General features: G+C 39.4%; 1 protein-coding gene across 6 annotated transcripts in view; it reads left to right on the forward strand.

The window, feature by feature from the left end:
* crtc3 (CREB regulated transcription coactivator 3) overlaps positions 1 to 26,432 on the forward strand; it is a 50,379-nt gene that overhangs the window by 14,653 nt on the left and 9,294 nt on the right. Inside the window, exons 4-10 of one of the 6 annotated variants that reach the window (XM_023285361.3) lie at positions 3,389 to 3,450; positions 13,081 to 13,143; positions 15,880 to 15,983; positions 20,993 to 21,043; positions 21,134 to 21,219; positions 23,458 to 23,507; positions 25,972 to 26,192. In XM_023285361.3, the coding sequence (XP_023141129.2) occupies positions 3,389 to 3,450; positions 13,081 to 13,143; positions 15,880 to 15,983; positions 20,993 to 21,043; positions 21,134 to 21,219; positions 23,458 to 23,507; positions 25,972 to 26,192 (637 nt within the window). The remainder of the gene's footprint in view (positions 1 to 3,388; positions 3,451 to 13,080; positions 13,144 to 15,879; positions 15,984 to 20,992; positions 21,044 to 21,133; positions 21,220 to 23,457; positions 23,508 to 25,971; positions 26,193 to 26,432) is intronic. The other 5 variants (XM_023285362.3, XM_023285363.3, XM_023285364.3 and 2 more) reach the window with 5 other exon arrangements.

A 26,432-nucleotide genomic window follows, 5' to 3' on the forward strand; every position in this document is an offset into this window, starting at 1 on the left:
GTTAGTATGATAACAAGCAGATGGTTCATTTGTATTTGGGCGGATGGTGTCAGTTCCACGTGTCTGCATACTGTACATTCATGTGTACATGTGGTCAACAAGGTCACTGGTGAAAGAGGCTGTTGGGGCCAGAATAAACAGGATTGCAAAATATTTTTTGCAAAATATGGCAAAGAGAAAAAAAAGCCTAATGGTAGTTAGTGTGTACCTTTCTCTGTTCTATACATTGACTGTATGAAGAGATCAATTAACCCTCTGTGACCAGATCTGAGCTCAGTGTGGTGGCTCCAGCTGTCACCATGCTGGCAGGGCCGACTCTTTCTAACTCCCGGCTAATCCAAAATGACCAAAGAGGTAGAGATGGAGGGAAGCTGAGGCGAGCCATGCAAAAAGTGGTCTACGATGGCACCAGCCTGTCTTGCGAAACAACCGCACTCCTAATTGTGCATAACTGTAAAGGTTAATACCATTTAAACATGTGAGTTATATCAAAATTCATCATCTGTACAGTTGTCATGAGCAGGACAATTAGTCATAGAGTCCAAAACCAGTTTTTGTGTGAGGTTGTCTGTGGGGATTGAGCATCTTTTGCAGCCAACTCCAAGTGGCCATTCAAGCAGTTGCAGGTTTTGGCACTTTCGTTATTGTGTTATTTTTCGAGCTTAGAGTTTGCTGCTTGATCTCCGTGTAGAAAACTGGAATGGCACTGAGAGAACAAATTGTCTGCCACGGTCAATGTCCTGTCTTGCAATTTTTATTGTTGTAAAAAAAAAAATCTATATTTGCAGCAAAATTTGATGGGTCCTTTTGTTGCCTGTGCTCCACTTCATGTGTGTTTCCTTTTATTGCATTATCCTGCTGACATATAAATGGACAAATGGCACTGAAACTTACCACTACCTGGGCAGAAAAATCTGGCTTTCATGAGGAATATTTTGCTATGTTTTGACCATGAAAACATGAATATGTGACATTTTCTTTACTCACATTTTCAACCTTTGTGTGTTTAGATTTTTTTTCAGTTCTGTTGCACAGCTATGATCCCACACCATAAAAAGCCAAACCAGCTGCAACTCTAAATTTTATTGAAACACTTAAAAAAAAAAGATACGATAAAATGTGTTTGGATTTGTTGTTGTAGCAATGCTAAAAACTTTAAAAAACAAAACTGTGAGAAAACTATGAAAACCTTCATTATCTGCTTTTCCAGTTCCACAGTCCTTCTTTCTTTTAGATGAATAAATGCTAAAAAAAAAAAAAAAACAGGAAAAAAACTTCAAAGCAGCCCTATAAAGATAATCAGGGTTTCAATCAGTGACGGCAGTACAGTCATATGTCCATGTGGGTTTCAGCAGAAGGTCTTTATTTTATTACCACTATAACAAATTCACAGACAGCTATTTCTTGCCCTAAATCATCTGATCTTGCTGTTTATTACAGACATTTTAGAAAACAAAACTTCACGGTTTTGAAGATTGGGTTGTAGTTTTAATTGACTGTTCCTTAATCACATGTTTACTGAGTAAAATGATAATTTTATTAACATTTTTTAGATTGTAGTTTATTTTGACAACAACTAATATGCATCTGCTATGAAAATGAAAATGTCATCAAAATTTAGAAAAGCACAAACTCTAACAAAAAACTTCTTGAAATGTCTTTGTTTTTTATCTTGTATATGTTCATTTAAAAGAGAAATCGTCAACATTTATTCTTCAGTATTGATTGGCTTTTACTCATGACGTAATTAATCAGATAGTTCTGTGGATCAGACATTGCTTGAGATCATGATGCTGCATCAGAGCCACAGAGGAACGACAAATAATAATAAAAAAAGAATACTGATAACTTTAAAAATGTAGAATATCACTTATGACAATCTGACAGGCTGATAATCAGTCGACCCCCAGCACAGACTTAGTTTGAAAAGCAGAAAAAAGTGTTTTGCACTGATATAAAGCTACAAAATGGGAGAAAAACGTTGCAAATCGCAGCAATTAGGGAAAGCATTTCTGTTGGCAGGTGTCTAATTGGCCGCTTCTCGTCTACTAAGAAACAGTGGAGTCTGGCAGCTGCAATTGGGACCATCATCTACCATGGAGAGTGGTTAAATGCTGCTGCTGCTGCTGCTGCTGCTGCTGATGCTGCTGATGATGATGATGATGATGGGGAGCAGTGCAGCCTCATGAAAATGAAAATATGTAGTGTGGTCAGTGGCTGTGGCTTACCAATCGCGGTGCCATATTTTCAAAATGGAAATGTGGCTTGGGACTTTGATGGGATACAGAAATGGAGCTTTGATTTCTGAATTATATTCCTATTTTACGCTCAAAACTTGGTGTTGTTGCTCATTCATTATTTTTTATGCACTGGACACAGGATAGTTTGCCATGTACAGTTTGGGGTTGACTCCACCATTGTAGCTGCTAAAAGGTGTCAATCCAGTTTGACTGGATCGTGCCTTCACTTCTTGTGTGTCCTGAGAAACCACAATATTGTCCTTTCCACTTGGTTTGTGTATGTTTAAAAAGGGGCTTATCCAATGTTTTGAATGACAGTTGAGCGACAACAGGAATCCAGTGTCTGTAAATCTGCCTCACTACCGATAATAACATGTCCAAAGCCTAAACAGATGCTTTGTGGAGCAGCGATTGGGATTTGTGCAGCTCCGCTTTAATTTGTTTTAACACCTCTCCTAAGCAACTGCCCACAGAGGGGACAGTTTCCAGAGCAGAAGAGCGTGACTTGCAAACAGTAAAAAAGCAGCTGTCGGCAAGACCAAACACCACCCTTCTGAAGTCCTGCCCTTCCTCACACAATGCCAGGAACTCTGCATCGGCATTCAGTAGTAAATCAAATAATGCTGTCTTTGTTTCATTAAGTATTTGAGAAGGGCAGTTCTGTAGTTCACCCTTTTTTCAATTGCCTATCAGTGCTGATGGGAATTCTTTCGTTTTGGAGCATGTTACAGTTGTTGTTTATGCATTTGTGCCTAGAGTTTTAGGCACAACACATCCTTGTTGCCTTTTTCACCCTCATCAGGTCATAGAAATGCAACTTCTGTTTTTTTTCTTTATTGTATTATTCATAACTGTGTCATATTGTACAAAAGACATTTAAGGTCTCCCTACTTTTAGCCATGCTTGTGCCAATTCTCTAGAGGTACAGGACAGTGAATAGAAATGTGACCAGAGCAAAAAATGCCCAGAAGTTGCTTGATGTTCAGAAGGTTAAATTAAAGAAGAAAGTCACAGTGAAAAGAAGACTACAGGAACTTTTACATTTATGAGTTTCAAGTCAGTTTGTAAATGTTTTCCTCTTATCTTTCACATCTGTCTGTGCTGATGTTTCTGTGTTTGTGCCAGTACTTTCCTTAACTAAACTCCACATGGAGAGCTCTCCGTATGGAGCAGTGTACCTGTCTCCACCTCCGGACAACAACTGGAGAAGGTGAGTAGCGCCTGTGTTGAGCCGCTGACAGAATGCTTATTGTCCTCTCTTCCTCCTCTAACTAGATTATTTTACAGCAGGAACTGTTTCCTCCTGCCATTGTGTTTCCTGTATCGAGCCTCTCTGTGCCTACCTGTGTTTTCTTTCTAAATCCAGACGCCGGCCATCTCCATCAGACACAAATCAGACATGTGAATAATCAGTAGATGTGGAGCTGAGGCAGGGCGAGGGGTGGAGTTGTTGGCCTTGATTGTTGCACAAATGTTCCAAATGTGAGAGAGCTGTGTTAGCCCTGGGAAGGCTGCATCTAACTAAAGATGTTTGACACATAGCCTTTTGCTGTAAAGGTCATGCCCAACAGCAGTCGTCCTGCTGTTTGGGGATTTTATGTTGTCACTGCCCTGTGGTGCACAGCCTCCACCTTACCTGAAATTCAATCTCACTATCTGCTGAAAAACAGTGCAACAAAGACTGGCTGGCCTTGATGTGAAGATCTCTTTTCTCCAGCTCTGATTGTGCCTACGTCGAGGAGACAGTGCATTGGTAGACAGCTTTTCCTCAGTGTTTACAAGGGAGTGAATTATGGGCCTGTGATAAAAAGCTCAGCCAAGCTCCTCCCCGCTCACTCTCTTCCAGTCTTGCTCTGTCTCCACATTTGTGTTTTGTGTGCTGGCTTGGCTGTCCGCCACCCACCCAGCCTCAGCTTCTTCCACAGCAGCGCCACAGACGCTGGCCGAGCTCGGCACTCAGCGCACTGTAACAGCTTGTACTGTAGAAGTGAATGAGGCCCACGCCCTCTCGTCATTGTTGACAGCACAAAACAGGTTGGCTGACAAACGTCCTCCCAGAGCAACCAGACGTCAGTGTTCTCAGAGTGGGTGTGTTTCTCCGAGAGCCATGTGGCACAAAGCACTGAAGGCAGACTGTCACGTTTAATTTAAGCGGCGCTGCTTTGATCCAGACTGTGCTTCTGAATGAAAGATTTGGGCATCAAGTGATCCAAACAGGAGGAATCTGTCATGAAGGCACATGCAGACTTGACTAGTTGACCCCATGCTTGTCATGCACTGACCTACTGAATGGATTAGAGGAATATTTCTGTGGAGTTAATCTGATTTGTTACAGGCTGTAAAGTGATGGTCCACAGCAAAATGATGTTTCTTTGATCACTGCTCATGTTCTCTGTTGGTAGAAACACAATTCTCACATATAGTCTGTTTTTGGATGTAGCACCTATATTGCAATCTTCGTGCCTTTAAAGTTGTGAAAAATATTCATATGTGACCCTGTTAAAATCTCTGCTTCATTTTACTCACCCTGTCTTTGATTGGTGCTTCCCTTCCACCAGCCGTGCCCCTCTGTATATGATTGGCATTGGCTCTGTCAAGTCTCTGCAGGCCAGATCTGTCCTCCTGCTCCAACTTGCAGCAGATTGTTGTCACAGTGTGCAACAGGGATAAATTTCCCTCTCAGCAGTGGATTTTGGCCCACCTCACAGTCACAGGCAGACATACAAAAGCTATGTTTCCATAATTTTCAGCTTAATTTGAAGCAAACTTTTGAAATGTTGCAAAAAATGTAAAACCAAAAAACTGACTATATGAATTAGGTCAGTTTCAATTGACTGCTCTGGACTGAAATAACTGGGCTGCATAGTGTCACAAGAAGATATTGGTAGAAATACAAGTTGTGAACTTGAATTTGCTAGTCTGGTAGTAAACCTTGAACAAGAAACAAGCAAAACTCTGTATATCTACAAGAGAAAAATAGACTAGTCTTAAATTGTTTTCAGTCAGGAAAGCTGTCATTATCCTTTCATGTCAGCTTGCATTAGACATGTTTTATGCTGTCCACAAGCAAAGATAATAAAAGAGATAGAAACCGGTTATCAGTCATGTGAGGTAAATGTTCATTATTTCAGAACTTAATCTAAAATGACATTCTGATCTCCCATAAAGCACACAAAGTCTTTTTAGAAAAAAATCAATGTCAGCCTCTAGCGACCATAAAAGCTTTATTGCAAAATTGTGAATGTTTTTACAAATGCTGCCGTTTCCATTGATGTTCCTCTAATTTAGTACTTCAAAATGCACATGAAAATACGTCACTGAAATACAGATACACTAGTGTCTTAGTGTTGGCCTGAAGTGAGCCTGTCCAAACAGACAACAGTTTGAATATCCAGATCTATCCGCTTAATGTCAACCCATCTGCTTCCTGCCAGAGAATTTACACAAATTTTTATTTCAAGTTTGTCTTTTTGGTGTTGATTATCTGTCAAACTCAGATGGTTTGAGCTCCCGTTTAGGAGAAATGTGAAAAAAAGACAAAAGCTGTCTATCAAAGTTCAGCTAAGAGTAACATGAGAGCTGCTAGCTACTCATTCTTATTTCTAAAAGATGGCTGTACTGTTAAGTAAAACCGCAGAAATTTAGCCTTGTTTTTCAAAAGCCTGTAAAAACATGGACTGTATATACAGATGAAAAAACCCTCTATGAAGTCACCTATAGGTTTCCTGATGTTTTTGAAGCTCAGTATAAACTTGTTTATTTCTGCTGTAAAGTTGAACATTTTGAAATGGTTGTCTGTGGGGATCGACTCACTTTTAAATCCAGCAGGAAGTGCAGTTCATAGAAATGTGTTAGTTTTTTAGCTGCTCGCTGTAAAAGAAGTGAGTGGATAAAGGAAATGAAGATGCACATCATCTTGGAATCTTTGTATAAAACTTGTCTTATGTGAATTGTAACTGAGGAGGCATGCAAGAGGCATGTTAATCTTCTCAGCCCAGAGAGACTTTAAAGACCAGACAAGATTTTCACAGTTTTGACAACCAGTATCATTCAGGAAAACAGTGTAGAGCATTTGGGGTGAAACCTCACATAAATATACAATTCAGGATATCCCCTAATCAGTTAGATAATGCGGCTATTGCATCATACTGCATCAAAACCACCACAAATCCACTTCCACAAACCAAACTGCCACGCTTTATGAAGTGTGTTATAGATTAGCAAGTGATAATCATCCAGGCTGGTAATTGATAAACTAACTAAAATATTTCATTTCAATATTTTTGCACTAATTGTGAATTTTCATGTAAATTTTTTGCATCATTATGGTCATTCTCAAGACAGTCGCGGTTCTACCAAGCTTCTTTGCCTGATGTAGTCCACTCAGCAATTTTAAACTGATGTTTATGCCACAAATTAGGTCCTGATTGATGCCATTACAGCAGCAGCAGCATTTTACATGAATGAACAGAACATACAGTGTAGCTTGCTCTTGCACAGTCAGAGTTGTGTTTTCACTCTCAGGCAGCAGACGGAAATTGTAGCTTGAATAAAGACATAACACGCTGTTGGAGGGGAAATGGGAAATCTGTCTGGGCTGAAGTCCTGCCAGATCTGGAGGCTCTTCTTCTAGTAGATTGCTGGGAAGTCCCATTCAAGAAAATTCAATTTTATTAATGTGCTGTACATATTTAAAAGCCATTCTCCTTTTAACCAAAGAACAAATCAATGGCTAAAGTTAATAACCATCCACTAAAATTGTCTTAGGCTGTTGTGTTGTTGCAATGAGAAGCAGAGTCCCTGCTTGTCCGTCTCAGGGGAGAATGGGGCGGTAAGTGTTTACAACGCCAGCTACATCTGCACTGCATTATCACTAGTCAGTTTTGGAGAAGAGCCATGGAGCTCTTTAACTGTTTCACTGCTTTCACACAGCTTCTTCAGCACATGGAACCAGCAAACATCTGAGTTTACACACATCCACTAAGGCAAACAATGGAGGAGAATAAAAAGCACATTTACTAAAGTAACTCTGTGCAAAAGTTCTAAATATTTCAGATGTTTGATTTCTTATGCATCAGTTTGGTTAGGCATTGAGAACCAACTTTAAAAGTCTAATTACAAAAGAATAATTTGGAAAGTTTAATTTCAGTTCTGCTTAATGCTTCCTAAGCAGATTTCCCTTGTGCTAGTTTCCTACAGTATTTCTGCTGCTAAACGTCTGCGCCATCATGTGAGTTGAATGCATGCATGCGTCGTGTCCTAATGAAATGTTCTCAGTTAACCTACTCAGCTGTTGTTGAGTTATCTGCTTAGCAAGTGAACAGCACAAATTGTGTGACTGTCACACCTTAACATAGTGCATGCTGTGACACAAATCACTTTACAAGGATGGAATTGGACTCCCATTGTTGAAATAATGAAGTTGAAATAAAAAGGACCACTGTCAGTTCAGTTATGATTACTGGTTCTGTCTTTCTGCTGGTTATATTTCTTTGACTACTTTACACCATTCTGCTGTCAAGAATGCCAGAAGATGTCATATTAAAATGACATGATCAGGGACCCTTTGTTACTTTTCTGTGACAACGAACACAGACTTTCAGTAACTATCCTACTTATGGAGGCATGTTATGACTGACTAAAGTAACTACTATTCACCGGCTACTCACCGAAGCACTACCAGGGCTTTTCTTACACACTATGGGAGGTTCACTTCACACAACAAACCCGCTTCCTTAATATAATCATTAAGTGTTTCTTGATAAACAGAGATGGGCAGTGGTGGAGGACATAGGCACCCTGTACTCACGTAAAAGCACACGTGTTGTTCTTGTCATCAGTCAGTCGAGGTGAATGGCCTCACTGCTTGAGCCTGGTCCTGCTGGAGATTTTTTTTCTTCCTGAGTAAAGGAAAAACCTCCGACAGGGAAGGGAACCCAAAGGAAACTTTAGATTTGTTGGGTTCCTCTCCATGCATTTTGTAAGGTCCTCAACTTATTATGTGAGGTGCATTGAGATGACATACACTACTGTTCAGAAGTTTGGGGTCACCCAGATAATTTCATGTTTTCCATGAGTCTTTCAACACCATTAGCTAACACGATGTAGCATTAGAACACAGGAGTGATGGTTGCTGGAAATGTTCCTCTGTACCCCTATGTTGGTATTCCATCAAAAATCAGCCATTTCCAGCTAGAATAGTCATTTACCACATTAACAATGTCTAGAATGGATTTCTGATTCATTTAATGTTATCTTCATTAAATAAAAATGCTCTTCTCTACAAAACAAGGACATTTCTAAGTGATCCCAAACTTTTGAGCAATAGTGTAGTTGTGAATTGATGCTAAATATATACAATTTAATTGAACCGAATAATCAGGAAAATGTAATATGTTATTAAAAGTCAAATTAGAAGCAGTTTTGTTGCCAAGCAGGTTTTTACATGCAAGGAACCTGATGTGGTGATTTGGTGCATTACAGTGAATGCTGAGAAGTACAGACTTAAGTAGAAAGTTTTAAAAAGCGTAGTAGTAGAGAATTTAGTAAGAAAGCAGGAGTTGCAAGTCAACAGACAGTGCTCCAAAAGAAGTAAGGAGAAGTGCACTCAATCCTAAACGAATGTCTCCTATAACTGTTATACTGTAATACAGTAAATTATTGGAGTATAATTTTACTGTTGTAGTGACCTTAAATACCCGGAACTCAAAGAATCAGATTTTGAGAATTAGAATCCTTAGACTATAAGCAATACCTAACCAAATTTGTGATGTAATGTACAAAAGGAAGTTGATTTTGTAGCATGACAACAGGCCTAAACACACATAAGAACAAGAAGAACTAGGAGTCCTGTGAGAGATGGTTTGGCCCTCACAGGGCCTTGATCATCGAATTGCTCTGGGATAACACGAAGTGAAAGAAAACATCCTAAATCCACAGAAGAAGTGAAATGTTTACCTTTGACAATTGCAGCTGTTTAAAAAACAAACAAAAACGGAGCATTCGCACAAAATGTAAATGAGATTTTCTTTGTTTACTGTACTTTGCATGAAGATAGTTCAGACATACAGTACACATACACATCTGCATGTTTGTATTAAGATAACCGATGTTGAGCTGTGTAGCATCAAGACTTGAAGGCAGCAGGCCAGTGCTAAGGGATTGCCAGGCATGACAGAAATGCAGGGGAACAGAGCTGTTCACATAGCCTTTAACCGCTCCATAACCAAAAGTCTGGCCAACAGATTTAATCATCACTCTGGATTTTTCAGCTAAAAAAGTTGTGATTTCCCAACTTTGTCCATCTGCAGTGAGTCAGGCTGAGAGTTTTGATATCCATCATCTGTCCTTTAGAGTTTATACAAGTGTCGTGCCAGTTCATAAATTAGGTGTGTTCATATGCTGGCGTCTGGGAGAAGAAGTTCCTATAGGGGACCTGAGTCCAGCTCCGAGTCCCTTCGGAGGCCATCTGCTTCAGGGTCAGCGCCTCGATCCAGTCCCACGCCCTCCATCTCCTCCATTCACCCATCTTTGGCCTGCTGTTCCTGTACCAGCCTCTCTCGGGATGAAATCTCAGACCGAGCTCCCTGGAGACTGCACTGTAGAAAGGCTTTCCAGAAGTGAGATTGTACATTTTTTCCACCGCTGCCTCTTTGGGAGATGTTGTGGATGTTTCTTGAAGGCTTTTATCTTCCATGTAGGTAGTGTGATTGCTGCTTTGGTATGAAAAGCCAGTATTTATACTCGCTTACCCTAAAATCACACCATGAACTTGGTGCCCTTAAAAATCTAACTCTCCAGACTACTGCCTGGAAAAAGAAAACACAACCAGTCTTGGATAAAATTAGACTTTCAACTATCAGTCTCACAGCTGTAACAAAATCAACATGTGGCTGTGCAAAAGGGATATTTGTTGTGGGATGGGTGGAGTGCAAACACAACTAACCTGCATTCCAAAGCCTACGTCACATCTCTAAATATAAGGAAAGGCTGGACTCCCTACAGTCGCAAGCGTTCACTTAGCCAGGTGATGTGACATACATGGAGGCGTTGCAGGCTTTCTGCTTTTGTTTTTACGCTGCTTCTCAGTGCATGAATGGACGCTGCCATGTCAGAGATGGCCCTCTGTAGTATGATCGGAGACTTGCAGGCTTTAATACTAATAAAACTTGGTAGTAATACCAGTCTTGTTCACAGTGTGATGGTTTTGAGGGGTTCTGTTTTGGATAATTCCACCTTACAGGTACTAATTTTAACAGCAGTTAAAAGCCCATCAATGTGCCCCTAGATTCCTGCAGAACTAGTCATTTATGGTAATTTGATTAATAGTTAATTGTTAATATGCACAAAATAATGATCCCAGCTGACATTGTGTGATAGATGAAAATGGAGAGACCACTTATATTCACATCTACAGGCAGTTTAGTGCTGTCAGTTTATCTCATCTGCATTTCTTTAGACTGGGAAGAGTACGCTCCCCAAAAAATTAAGGAGCAAGCATACAAACAGAAACAACCCAAGCACCCAGCAGATTCAGACCTTCCTAATCAGTTCTGTTTGATCTGCAGAAAAGACTAAAGACCTCAAATCTTCACTGAACACCTTTGCACTTTACAGATTGCAAAAAGAAAAGAAAAAAGAAAAAAAAATTCTATTGCTCCTACACTGCCTGCAGGCATCAAGGTCCTATTATCACACTTGAACTTGTTTTATGGTACTTATCCAAGTTATTTTCTTCTGACTAAATCCTTGCTTGTGTTGTGTCTACTCTCAGATGTATGTCACTTTGGATAAATTGTAGAAATTGTAATCCCTTCTCCACCTTCAAATTTATTCACATTAATCAATTTACCACTCACAAACCAACATGACAAACTAATGTGCATTTAAAGGCAACTTAATAGATAAAGATACATGGAAGATGGCAGGAAGGAGTCTTTAATATGGACTCACATCAGTTCTGTCCCAGGGGTCCTAACGGGTTAATACAGCCCTATTGTCCAACATTTCTAATATAACTAGTATAACTGTAGCCAGCAAAAGAAACTGTTGCTTGACTGAAGTCATACCTGCCACGGTGCACAGATTGCTCTGCCTTATTAGCCTAAATCAATAAATACAAAACATAAAAAGCTACTATTTGCAGCATATAAAGTCACTTGAAGTTGATTATTTGATGCCAAACTGAAGGAAAATGTGCACCTGCCCATACTCAAATGATTCCCAAAAGTACAACTGTAATTGGTGATCCCAGCACAAGCACTACTGAGGAATCTATTCCAGACAAGCTAGCCTGTTCGTTGTTGAGCTGTGATATACAGAGTGCTGTTTGGAAAGTTCACTATCTGTCTGAACAACATGCAGCCACACCGTCAACATGGTGTCGGTTAGTTTGGAGCCAAGAAAAATGTTCAGTAAAGGTTAAATAAGGTAGACCTAGCAGTGTCCATTAGGTTGGGCCAGTTCAAAATTGTGCAAAAATAGTAGAGTTCTCAGATTCAGATGTGTTCCTCCTGTGGCCAAAAATAACGGATTAATCCCAGAAGACTGTTGGAACGTTTTTCTCCTTATGAAAGCAACTTTGACTATTGCTCACACTGTGAGAATTTGGTTGGATGGAAGCTCATCAACCAACCAATAGACCAGCCAACATTACAACCCTTATAACTTAAAGGTAGAGTTCAGTCCTTCACCAAGCTAATGCTCTGCCTCACAGATTCAAAGAAAACTACCTGGATCTGTACCAAAATCTTCCTGTGGCCACGCTTCACCTCTCGAGTTTCATGAAACTTGTCTCGGCAGTTATTGTGTAATCTTCCTGACAGACAAACAACACTGAAAACATGTCTCAGCTCTCTCCTTAGCGTGGGATAATAACATCGTACCCATCAAGTTAATTGCTGAGACCTGCGAATGCTGTAACGCTGCGAGAAAAACTTTCTGTCTCTCAAGTGTACGTCAGCGTTAAGCACTTTAAACGATCCGTCTCTGCAGTAGGCTCATTTACAAACCTGTCTGATTATTTGACTCCATGTGTTTTAGTTGTTTGACTCCATTCCAGACATGTTATTGTGTTTCTGGATGCCAGCGCAGTTTCATCATAACCAAAAGAAAAGAAGACCAAAATAGGGAAATGAGTACCTAGAATGACCCTTTAAACTTGTGTTTCTTTAATGTAAATTGAAAAATTTGGATGTTTAGTAGATATGTTTTCGTACGCAGGTGTGCCAAGAAAATGGCTGAAGAGAGGGTGGTCCAGTCTTTTATATGAACTTGACTTCTTCTGTTGTATTTTCAGAAGAGTAGTTGTACCAGTTAAGAGAAAAACAAGCTGCTTCTATGTACTTTAAGTCTACCAAAGAGTCAAGACCCCTTTTTGCTGAACACTTCAGAAAAATCCACTTAGTCACTGTTCCCACTCCATCATTTCAGGCCTTGACAATGACTCTTCACATCAAGTTGTTTACGCTGTTTCTGACCGGCCAACCTTTTCTCTCCCCGTTAGATATGGAAGAACAGCTCCTAGGCTGCGGGTTTATAAGCCTAACCTGCAGTCATTCTCCTCGTTAACACTCCTGTCTTGTTTTTCCGTCTCTTCACTCTGCTTCCAATTTAACCTGTCTTTCCGTTTTCCTCAAAAACAAAAAGAAAACAAATGGCATTGTGTAGTGTCGGACTATTTTCCTGGGTCTGTCTTCTCTCCACACGTGCCAATGCAAACATGTCGTATTTTTAACCAGGATATTTTCTCCTCTTCACCAGCTTTAGGGAAGCAGCCAAGGGTCTCTGCTTTCACCCACTAAATATGTCTGTCATGCTTTTCCTCTGTCTGTCTTTGAAGGGAACAGCAGCCATGGACTGAGGAAAAACGGCCGGGGTTTAGATTAATATCACAACTCAACAGGTGACCCATGACCCCACCCTTCCCCCTCCATGTCCTTCCTTCCCTCAGTCTATCTTCACCGCTTTATCCTTCGCTCGCAGTGGCCAACAATTCTGTTCTTTGTCTTTCTGCAATCTCCCTCAGCTACATAAGGTTTCTATCCTCTGTAAATCTCCGCTTGATTGGTAACATCTCAATAATCCCCTCCTTTCTTCCTTTGAAGCGCTGAGATAAAGGTCCACAGAGTCTCGGCTGCAGGCCTTTGTGGTGGATTTATTAGTAATTTTTTCTGTTTGTAGTTTTACAACTCATCTCTTTCAGTCTGGCATTTCTGAAACGTTAATTGTTAGTTGTTCTTGTACTAACCCGGCTTTTAGGTCTCACGGCTCCTCCGCAGTCTAACATCAAGGCTTCTTATTCACATTTTCTTACTTTCGGCCTTTTTTACACCCCTCTCAAATTGTTGTGCTGTTTTTTTTTTTTTTTTTTTAAATGTTGTCTTTGATTTCTACAGTCCTGTTTGTGATTTTATGGGACCAATGCAGAGAGAAGTTGCATTTACACCCACAACCTAATTGGTCAAAATTTGCATGAATACTTGCCTTGTTCAAAAAAAAAAAAAAAAAAAAAAAAAAAAAGCTGGTTCCCTGACAGTAATTTGAGAAGTGTCTTTAGCAAATACATACTCCAGAAAATTGGGACATGTGCTTTTTTTGCTGTCTTTATTACGTCAGGATGCACTTAGACACCAGCATCTCCAAGATTTAGCTGTGTGAACCCAACACTGGCTAACATCACCTACGAGTTATTACTCATTGGTTCTTTTAGGTTAAAATCTATCTGCCTAACATTAGCTGCAACATGTAGAGGATGTTTAGAGGATGTTCACAGGTTCTGTTACATGATAACAAACCAACATTCAAAAAATAGTTCTCAAGATGTTATCGAGGCCTCAGATGTTATAACGTTTACAAAGTACTATATTAACAAAGCTAGAACATTTTGCCTCCTATTTAGAGGAAATTTGGAGGTGTTGTTAAGGTAACACATTAAAAATATTCTTCTATAAACGATTCCCACACTGTTAGACGATAATAAAGAACATTCTCAATTCAACATTCGGTAAACTTTTTAAGAATGTCAGGACATAATGGCCTAAAAGCCAAACATTTTGAGGATATCTTTCTATGTTGTCTTACCTTTAGTAAAAATGTTCTGTAAACTAAAAAATGCAAAACATCCACTGAAACATTGCCAGAACTTAGCACAACTTTATCAGAACAGTTTTAGAAAAAAAAACTCTAGCTGGGAGCAAGGCTGAGATGCTATGTATATTCACTATATCCAGCTATAAAAAACTAAAAACATAAAAACAAAACGGCTCATAAAATCAGTATATCTCCTTATGGCAAATTCATACATATTAAGTCCCAGATTATCATTTAAATGTGAAAATATGTATTTTCCACAAAGAGTCTTTGTCATTCAATAAATTATGTATTTTTTAAGCAAATGTTTTATGGAGCAAAAAGTGCATAAACAAAACTGAAAATCTAACCTGACATGTTGCCATCATTTAGTGGACAGTTATTTGATGCTAAACATTTTTAAAGGTCATTATTTTGTCCTTACAATGTGAAATGCATTAGGTGAAATGAAACAAAATGAATCCGCAGAGACGGAAAATAAACACATTACCAGTAATGTCTATTGTATCACGATGATTTAATTACTAATTTAGGTTGAATAACACATTATGTTATAAACAGGTGCAAAAAAAAGTGCAACAATTATTCAGTTGTTGTAGCTGGAGAGTCGAGAATTATTATCCTACTGATATATTCCATTATGCACATTGAGCTTTCCTATAATGGCAGTGTGCATTTAAAATACAGCATATAAACTCTGTACACACAAATTTATTTACCTCTTACTTATTTACATGCCACAATTACATCAGATTCCATTATCTCCTCAGATTAGCAAAAGCAATAATTAAAAAAAAAGAAACGTGCGATAACGATTGCAATAAACTCTGTAGAAGCAACTGTAGAAGTATCAAACTGAGTTAAATATAAATGTGATTGCAGCACTTTTCTACTGTGGACTAGAGGAAAAGCAGGGATGACGCATGAAAGAAACCATTGAGACTTAATGGAGCACATAAAAGAAAGCTCTCAGCTGAAGTGATACAGGACTCAGCAGTTTGTGTGGGTCGAACCGTGCAAGTGTGTTCAAGAGTCTGATACAAGAAAAAGGTGAAGAAGTGTGTGAATTTAAAGCTTATATTTGATCCAGTTTGTACAACCAAGAAAATAGTGGTCTCAAATCAAATAATTAAATAATCAAATAATATTTGGTAGCTGTCAAAAAACCCCCCTCAAAATCTATTATTTACAAAGCTAGTGCCCTGTCAAAAGTTAAAAACATTAATGAATACCACACAAAAGCATTGATCTTCATGTCATGTTGAGATGTAAACCTCCCTGCATTTCCCTGAATCAGACACGAAGAACTTCATGGTGATTATTTCATCACAGAGCCAAAGTGTTTTCGTCACAGACTGATAAACATTTGGTTAGGCGCTGTGAGGGTGTTTATGTGTAAGGTCAGTGTGAGCCTGCAGATGAATGCAGCCTGTGTGGAGGCAGCGCAGAAGCAGAATGATTCACTGACCTTACGGCCACAAGAAGCCCTTCTGCCTCTGTCCAAGGTGCTGGAATACTTTGCATAATTTTCCTTCTCCCTCCCACACAGAACCAACTCAGACTCGGCTCTCCATACGAGCACTATGAACCCGAACCCTCAGGACCCGTTCGGCATGAACCAGCAGATGGGTCGAGGTCCCCCACAGCGCAATGGTGAGAGGAGCACACACTCATTCACAACAAAACATGCTCACCTTTAGGGCTGCAATTATTTTAATTGTCACTTACTTCCTTGATTAATCGATTAGTTGTTCGGTCTGCAAAAGGTGACAAATGTCTTGTTTTGTTCTCGACCCAAAGATATTCACTTTACTGTAATAATGTGAGGAGAAAAAATGAAGATATTCAAATATGAAAATATTCAAAATGAAAATCTTCCAAAGAAGTTGGAATCAAACAGTTAGGACTTTTTTCAAAATAATTGGTGAATTCATTTTCAATATTTTAAAGACATTAGTGGTTCTGCTTGACTGTGCTGAAATATTTGTGTCTTTTTGCTGCTTAGCTGTAAATTTTAAAGCTATCTAGATGAATTTGGGAGTATTTTCTCCTAAGAAAACAGGCAGACAATAATCCCAACAACCTATGGTCTTGTTTCATGCCCATGTAGGCCTGTACACACACTCATTCACAGTCTGACCTCCTCACCTTCAGGGCTGCAACCGGTGATTGTTGTCTCTGTCGACTAACCTTAATTGATTAGTTATTTGGTCTGTAAAAGGTCAGAAAAGGTGACTAATGTCTTGTTTTGTTCACAACCCAAAAATATTCAGTTTAATGTCCAAAAGGAGGAAAATGAAGACATAAATAAATTAGAATTTAGGAAGCTGGAATCAGAAAAATAAGACTTTTTTCAAAAGTATTGCAGATTTAATATTCAATAGTCAGCAATTAATTCCTGCAGCTTTACTCACTCTTAAAGCAATGAGTGTGTCTGCTTGAATGTTTGGGTGTTTGTGCTCTTTAGCTGCAAATTTTAAAGCTATCTTGAAAATTTTTTTTTGTATTTTCTCCTAAGAAAATAGGCAGACAGTAATCCCAACGACCTGTGGTCTTGTTTCTGAAAATATTTCTATATTCAAACTAGTTTCAGTCACTCAAATTACTCTGATTGACTATCAACAAATCTTACAACAGTAAAGGTCCATTTTTCAAGGTCATGTAGGCCTGCAGAAAGAGTGAAACAAAAGCTGGGTCTCTTTCTTGCATAAAAAATATGTACACTTAAACTTTAAAATCGCACCTTCCTACAAGTAGATCTGTCATTTTCATGAAAGTTTAGTTTGGTAAACTGTTTTTGCACAGGTGAATGGAAACAAGTTTAACAATTATTTTAAATAATTGCATTCAACCCAAATAACTGCTGTCAGAAAATTATGTGCTAATTGTGACGGACCTAATCTTATACAAACTAATAAGAAAACACTAAATGAAACTCAAACTGAACTAGAAAAAAAAGGAAATAACTGTGATCACAATGTTATGTAATGATTGTGACAAGACATCTAATGTGATGTTGAAACTTGAAATCTGTGAAATATGGTACATAATATTTGCATGTCTTCACATAATGAAATAATTTCACTTTTTATGGAAAACACCCATCAGATACAAATATTTCTGTATCTTACACTACAGTTCAAAAGTTTGGGGTCACTAAGAATTGTCCTAGTTTTGAAAGAAGAGTGTTTTTTTTCAATGAAGATAACATTAAATGAATCAGAAATCCAATCTAGACATTGTTAATGTGGTAAATGACTATTCTAGCTGGAAACGGCTGATTTTTAATGGAATATCTCCATAGGGGTACAGAGGAACATTTCCAGCAACCATCACTCCTGTGTTCTAATGCTACATTGTGTTAGCTAATGGTGTTGAAAGGCTAATTGATGATTAGAAAACCCTTGTGCAGTTGTGTTAGCACATGAATGAAAGTGTGAGTTTCATGGAAAACATGAGATTGTCTGGGTGACCCCAAATTTTGAAAGAAAGTGTATATGCTCACTCTAAACTTTGATCGTACCGCCAGGAGCAATTTATCTTGTATTTACAAGCAACATGTTTGACATGACTACATAATTACTGCATTAGATATTTGATGTAAAAAGTTTACAGACTAAATGTCATTTCAGAAACACATGTTAAACATGTTAAATAGTCTGAACCGCTGCCTCAGCCAATCAAAACGTGACAATTATAGTAAAATATCCTGTTATTCAGATTTTCTGGCTACACTGAAATGAATGAACTGGTGAATTCTAACGTTTAAGGCTATTTAATTGTTATTTCCCAGTTGTTTCTTTGCTGTGTCTGTTAATTACTGTTGTTTATGTCTTGAAAAATAACTTCCCTGCATGAAATAATGTATTTAAATTTTCTGCTCAAGGCTTGATTTTGGGTGAATGCTGTGCGGTCGATGTTGTAATACAAGCTTGCGGTGTGTTTTCTTGGACTGAGTGTGAATGACCATGAGGAGCAGAGCTGATAGGATCTATTAGCATATGAAAAAGTAGGTGGAATATTAACAGTGAGACACACACTACCAACAAGGGCAGGAAACAGCCTAGTGAGACTAATTAGGATCCACTCGTGTATTGAGACTTTGCCTCTAACGCTCATTTAGTGAATTATACTTGAAAGCAAGTCATCGCAGTGCAGACATGATATGCTTTTAAGCTCCTCATCCTCGGTCACTCTCAGTATGCAGGCTGCTGCTACGCTCGGCCCATGTCATTGTAATCATGCTAGTTTATGGTGTTTGTGTTTCTGTTCCTCTGGTCATTTATTAACAGAGAACACAGTCCATCCAGCCAGCTGCTCTTCAGTGCTGTGAGCCACTCTGGGCTCGGTTACACAAACCAACATTCGTCTTTGTTGGTTTAAAAAGTTCTGTGTATACTTCAGTAACTGGGCCAAAGAAAGTGATTGAACTCCTAGTCAAAAAAATTGATCGTCACGCTCTTCATTCCTTCACTTTCCTCTGATCTCAGCACTGATGAAGTGCGGAATGGATCGGAGAAGTGCTCCTCCAGTCGATTACTCCTCATGTTTATCCAACATGTTCAAGCAGAATATTGTCTAAGGATCTGGACCAAGAATGAGTTTAGCATACAGACAGCATCAAACCTGTATAGATATATGAATTCCAGGTGTTTCGTGTTTGTGATTGTCTCATGGAACTTCTGTGTAGGACGTAACTAATGATTATTGGCATCATTATTGATCGTTTGGTTCCCTTTATTGAATCGACTGTCCAAAATCTATCGGTTTACTGTAACAGATAATATTCAAATTCAAACCTGCACTGTGAAGCTTTTGCCTCCCCCTTTTGGCAATGAACGCTTATGACATATGGCTCATCATCTTTCTTTTTTTAGACTCTAACCTTTTCCCGCTTTTATGCTTAAATTCCATTCATTTCTAGGCAAAACTGCAAATCATACTTGATTACTTTAGTGATTCTTCCTCTTTTTGCAATTTAAATTTCTTGTCATCATAAATGTGATTATAATTGGCATTTTTTGTGTTTTGTTTTTGAAGCCATGCCAGTGGGTTTAGGGGTTCAGAGGGCTAAACAGAAAATGTCTATTTAGACAAATGTAATAAGACCTTATTCCGCACGGTTTAGGGCTTTAACATAAACATTCATTAAAGATGCTTCCACTTTTAAACTTAAGTTGTTTTTTTTTACTTAAAAATATGCAAAGAATTGATCATTTAAATAGTTGTGAGTCATTTTTTATCAGTTGTCTGAACAAACCACAAATAGTTTCGGCTCTACTCTCGTGTGGAGCCTCATTCAGAGCAGAAAATGCCGACACACCATCAGGGTATTATAGTTAACAGTATATATAAGGAGGTAATTATATTTCCCCAAAGAGGAGCTGAGCTGCAGTCGTCCTGCATTGTTGGCCGTATATAGTCCAGCAGCACATGCTGGACATTTCTCTACAGGCTGTATATCATTTCCTCCAAAAGAAGACACGACACAAACACATGTGGTTGGTGTTGGTGAATGAGCAGCGCTGCCTCACGGCTCCATGCTCATGTACAGAGAGCTGCGAAGCCCCAGGGCCTCGTTGACACCTCTCAAGGTTTCAGCGGGTTGTGAGTGGTGTTAAGCCCTGGCTGATTAAAGAAGCATCTAACCAGGAATTACAGCTATGAGTCACACTGCCGGGTGGAAACACTTAGAGGAGTTCTGCTGCACTGTCTTGCAGCATGATTTCTCCTCTGGAAAGGCAGCAGCAGCCTCAGTGAGTGGAGATCTAACGTTACCTCTGCAGCTGACAGGGCTCTGATTGCTGGTATGCTCCAGCAGCAGACAGTGAGATTTTTTCTTAATCCTGAGCATTCATAGCACCCATATTGAGTGCAATGCTCAGCGTGATCCTGCCAGGGACACGAGCCAGCCATTTTCCATCCCAGTTGTCCTGTGTCCGTCCTAGTTGTGACAGCGAGCTTCAGCGTCTAGTCACCTCTGGCGGGGAAGTGTGACGATGCCAGGCTGCTGTATCGCCCCATTGTCCCGTCTGATCCAGCAGCCGAGAAGCTGCTCCTCACAATGAATGGGCCTCAGTGAGAACGACAGCATGGAGGGAGAGGGAATGGGTGGGCAGCGGATCAAAGGCTATTGTAAAGGAAGCTCAGCTCAAGTTTGAGCGATGAGGAGACTTGAAGGAGACATCAAGAGAAACACAAAATATTTTCCTAATGTGCAACAGGAGTGTTGCACAGGAAGTGTGGTGGCAAACAGACAAGTCTGGCACAGGAAAAGTTAAAAGAGGAGACGTGTGTCTGTCGTCAAGTCTGCAGCGAGGAAGAGAAAGCCTCTTTGTGACACAATAAACACATTGGCCCTCTCTTCATTCCTATCAGTCTTTGAACCCCCCCACCCAACTTCTATTCTCCCTTTCCTCATTTCTGTGATTAATAACACGATGCCAGATGCCCAGCTGTTGTGTTTATGAAACTGCACAGTAATTGCAGAGGGCCTGTTCCTGTCAGAGGGGTTGGTTATCGTGCCAGACATGCTGGGATTATTCAAACAGCTGGTTAATGTTGAACATCTTCTAATGTTCCTCTGTTCTTGTTTTTGTGTCTTTCTTTATTTCTTCATCGATCATCCCTCCCCCTCTCCTGTTTGTTTGTTTCTCATGGAGGCTGGCATGCAGCTAGTGTGAATGAGGCAGAGGTGGATGGCTCTGGAGATGGTGAGCTGCACTTTGTTCCCCTAATTAAAACATAGTTAACATTAAATCGTCTGTAGGAAAAATGTATAAAATGCTCCTTTTTCTCTGCAGTCTTCTCCTTCCCCGCCTTGCCTAACGAGGAGAATCTAATAGGTGTCAGTAAGCCTCTTCCCAAGCAGCTGTGGGAGGCCAAGAAGGTGAGACTCATTTCTTGCGTCAATGACTTTCCATATTTGTAACTCCATATAGAAGAAGATTATTGTCTGTACAAGGGGTGATCAAAAAGTTCAGAGACTGACCTGATTTAAATTTGGTTGTACATTTGTAACGTTCCCTGAAAGTCCAGTTCTTTACCATGTCAAGCATCATCAACAGTGTGTCAAATGGCGACCTTTCAACTACAGTTTGAAGAAAAGGAAAAAGTCACAAGGAGACAAATCTGGCAAGAAGGGCAGGTTGGGAGCAACAAGTGTGTTGTTATGGCAAAAAAAAAAAAAACACAAACAGTGCCTAATTACTACACTGCGACTTAGTATTCAGTGCACTAGAGCACCGGCATGCCATCATATCAGGAGGTCTTTTCAACAAAATGTTCTCACTCAAACATCTCAGAACGTTACAGTAGAAGTCTGCCTTGACAGTTCGACTCTGGAGGGCAAATTTAAAGTGAACCACGTGAATGTTTAAGAAAACAACAAGCATATTCCTGGTGCTCCTGACCTGATGTGCCTTGTCCAATTTTGAAGACTGTGGATTCCTCCACTGTGAAAACTGTTGTTTCTTCTCTCAGTGGTAGCTGCAGACCGACCCACCTCTGGTCATCACTGATGATCCTCCACGTGAAGGTCGGATCATCTCAGCACAGAACAAGATGTTTGCTCTCTGCTGCAGTTTAAACTCTATGAAGAAATCACAAATGTACACCTACCAGTCGCAAAAAACGTGTATAAGACAGTTCCTTGTGTTGATTGCACACCGTCACACTATCTCCTAACTCGTTACAGTTAATACGTGCACATCGCAAACAGTATTGGAGCTTCTAGATCACCTCTTTTATATCCTGGTGTTCACTGCTCTCACATCTGGTTACATTATGGCGATGCTGATACCGAAACTCAGAGGATACCAATAGGACCAGCGGACACATTTATTGTTGAAGAATGGTCACCATGTCAGAATAATACATGGCATTCTCATCCCTTTCCGCTGTGTGTTTATTACAGTTTTTAATAATCAGTGTTGCTACATGAACCAACAAAAAGAACAACCTCCATGCGGCAGCCTGTACGCTAAAAATGCCATGCTTTCATTGAAGGTCTGGACCATTCAAAGCATTCCTGCCTGGTATTTACAGTGAAAGGCTATAAAGATCTATAAAAAATGTGGTTACAACATTTGCTGTCTAATGAGGACATTCTGGCATGTATGGTTATGGAAAAGGTTTCATTTCCAAGCATGTTCCTCTGGTATTTTACACCAGCATAATCACGTTTTTGTGATTGTTTTGAATAGCAGGATGTAGCAGGTTATAACAGAATGCTTATGGATGCAGCCAGACCATTCTCCAACTCTGACAGACCTGTGGAGGCTGTGCATGACTACCATAGCACCCTAAATTCCTGCCATTACTTGACAGAGACGTGTCGGCATTGATCCAGAATTTCCTGTTTGATCGTAGACCAGCAGAATGGGCCTGAGACTAATTTCTGGACTCAGGAATGTTAGCGACTACAGTGTTAAAAGCACAAAGGAGGAGGTTTTACTAGGAAATTGATCAATATATAAATGTCATATTCGTCTTTTCGTCCTTATGAAGTGTACTAGACAAAGAGCCATTGTCTTCAGAATACATGAGCTGAAGCAAATTATCATGTCTGACATTTGTATTTTGTAGCTGACGATCAGTGTCTTTTGATGCTAGAATAGATTGAAGTTCTTCAAATACAAGAAAAAACACCAGGATCTGTCAGTGATTTGAGCTGTTTTTGCTCAGTGCACATTTTTGCTAGCATGGAGCTTTCCACTTTGTCGTGAGTTTCAGGAGATTTTAATGAGATTAGGTTGGTTTGATTGTGACCACTCCACATTACATACAGATCCTTTGACAAATGTGGAGTACAAATTTATTGTTTGGACTGTCTGCTCAGTTTTAATTATCACAGCAGTCCCCAGTCTTGTCTTATCCTTTCTTATTCTACAAATACCACCCAGAGAGGCTTGCAGATTTTAAATCTATGCAAAGGAGAGTCCAGGTATTTGATTTATAAGCAGTGCTGGAGAGATCCTAAGTTAGACCCTTGACTGTAGATGGTAGAAATACTAATGGAGGCACAACAAGCACAATGCAGAATTTTTATGATGTGTTTGTTGCACAGACTGTGAGTAAATGTTTTGATACTTTGAAATATTAATCAGTTATACTGTGTATGTTTCAGGTCCAGTCTCTGGCATCAAGGCCTAAATCATGTGAAGTGCCTGGAATCAAGTAAGTCTTAGGAGGATTAACATGCATTACATTACATTACATAACATACAGGTTTCTGGACTAACTTTTATACTTGTAGCACTGGTGCATCCAGCTTTCTTTTTCACCTGTCGTGACTTTACATGCTGATGAATAGCTGTCTGTATTTGCATGGCATAGCTTTGTATTGATGTCCAGACTGACAGTGACTTGAGATTTGACATTTGCAAAGTATTTGAATCAGAAATGATACAAAGTTTTTCTGCAACAAGCAGTGGCTGACATAATAGGACATCTTCCATTATACATAACATCTATATATTGCACATACACTACCGTTCAAAAGATTGGGGTCACTTAGAAATGTCCTCATTTTTGAAAGAAAAGCTTTTTTTTCAGTGAAAATAACATTAACCTTTGTATTGTCCTGCAGGTCAAATTGACTCGTTTTAAAGTTTGAAAATATGAAAGAAAAAAAAATTCACAATGAAACTTCTGATGTGCACATTTTCAACATTTTTGGGAAATTTTTGAACATTTTTTGTGTGGAAAAAAATGTAGAAAAATGTCTTCACATTTTTTTCACAAAAATTTTTTTTTGTGAATGTTCTTAGGTTTTTACTGATATACAAGCAGTCGCTTTAGATATTTTTAGAATCTTTTGGAAGATTTTTACTCATTTTTTGAAAATATTTACAAGAATTTTCTTGCCAAAGTTGGGGGATTTTTTAAAGTGAGACTTTTAAGGGAAACTTTCAAGGAATTATTGGAATTTTCTTCCTGATGGTTTTGCAAATTTTCAGAAATTTGGGTAATTTTTTTTTTGCTGAATTTTTGGATTTTTTTCAGACAAGGAAACAATATTTTTTGGTGCCTGTAAATGAAGACAACAAGAGGGTTAAATTAATCACAAATCCAGTCTAGACATTGTTAATGTGGTAAATGACTATTCTAGCTGGAAACGGCTGATTTTTAATGGAATATCTCCATAGAGGTACAGAGGAACATTTCCAGCAACCATCACTCCTGTGTTCTAATGCTACATTGTGTTAACTAATGGTGTTGAAAGGCTAATTGATGAATAGAAAACCCTTGTGCACTTCTGTTAGCACATGAATAAAAATGTGAGTTTTCATGGACAACATGAAATTGTCTGGGTGACCCCAAACTTCTGAACAGTAGTGTATATATTAAAAAGATAGAACATAGAACATTCATTCAGCCCCAGTGTAAGGCAATGTGGATCTTAACGACTATTTCATTATCCTCCGCGGAGGAATTTTTCTTGTCTAACTGCTGAAAAGTCATCAAAAAAGGCTCAGTGTTTCTTACTGCTGTCGTCCAATTTAAAACTTTGCAATCTTGCACTGTGTTGACTTTTTAACACGTTTAGAGTTGCCTGCATTGGACAGCCTTACAATACTCACACAGCAAAGCTTTCCTACTCTACAGTGACTACAGGTACTGCATTAGCCACTGTGGTTAAGAGTAGTACCTTTTCCTTCTTCGCTTCACTCAGTATCTTCTCTGCGTTCATTTTCAACATTAGTGGTTCTCATTGGCTCTCCCTCACCAGCCTCCTCCTGTCTCTCCTCATTTCCCTTTTTAAAAGCATCTGCTTCATTTTTGGAATATGGAACAGCTGAACAAAGCATGTTAATGTCATTGTACTTCTGTCAGCATCTGTCATTCAAAATAGGATACAGGTGTTTTCCATAGAGCTGGAGCTGGTCAACAGAAACATCCAGAAATGAAATGCCAAACATTCCCACCGCTTCAAACAGGATGTCCGCGTCTCTCTTTACACCTCTTTAAAATAAGAGGAACAGAGTTGTTATGACAAACAGGCACCACTGGCATTGTATGACAACATTTAGCTGAGACTATTATGTTCCCACTCCGGATGATTTAAAACAGACGTGTCCATTTTTACTAGCATTTCATGAGCTTCACGGCATCGGCTTTCCTTTAGCATGTGGCCAGATCAGGCGTAATTTACAGGTCATATTGTTATCATAATCCAGAGAGCAATGCAGTCCTCAGAAGAGTCTGCAGAGATTTTAGATTCCTGGAAACATGGGCTTTTGTTTAACATGGAATTAAATAAAAACAACAGTACAGTGTGCAGCAGGCGCCAAGCTGTTTTGGCCTCTTTATTTCATGCTTTCTGTTTGAGAAAGACACATTGTGTGTTTATTGAAGTGAGCATTTGTTCTCTGTTTTGTGTTGTGCCTTTTTGTGTGGAGACAGAAGAGTCACAGCTCATATGCTGTTATTGGAAAAATGGAAATAATAGAAATAATCAAAGAAGTGAAGAGTGGGTGGATAAAGAAAAAGGCTAGAACAAGTGGATGGGAGGCAAAGAAATATCTTGTCATTCTGGAATAGCAATGGCTGCACATTTACATTGTTTATATTCATTCAAATGGAGCATCAATGTTGTCTCTGGTGTCTTTTTTTTTTTTTTTGTCGACTTTTGTTGCAGTATTTTCCCGTCTCCAGAGCAGAACCCTGGTCTGTCCCACTACCAGGGCTCGTTAAGTACCGGCGGCTCCCTGCCCGACCTCAGCAACCTGCAGTTCCCCTCACCGCTCTCCACCCCGCTGGACCCGGACGACAACGGAGGATACCCCAACCTGAGCGGGGGCAGCAGCACCGGGAACCTGCCGGCCGCCATGATGCACCTGGGGATCGGAAACTCACAGGGTGGGTGGAGTTCAACTTCTTCTTATTGTTATTTTATTTTTTATTTTTGGTTTGGCTTTGTTTTTGTTAGTGTTGAGGTACAATCCAGCAGCATTGGGGATCAAAATTAATCAGTGTGTGGTGATTCTAACTGGCCCTCGCTCTCTATAAGGCGTTATAGACTATGAGGCTCTTAGTGATTTTATACCTCCTTACATTACCATGTTACTGTCTTTTAATGTGGGCTCTTAGCATACACAC

The sequence above is a fragment of the Amphiprion ocellaris genome, chromosome 1, assembly GCF_022539595.1.
Source record: "Amphiprion ocellaris isolate individual 3 ecotype Okinawa chromosome 1, ASM2253959v1, whole genome shotgun sequence".
Taxonomy (NCBI): domain Eukaryota; kingdom Metazoa; phylum Chordata; class Actinopteri; family Pomacentridae; genus Amphiprion; species Amphiprion ocellaris.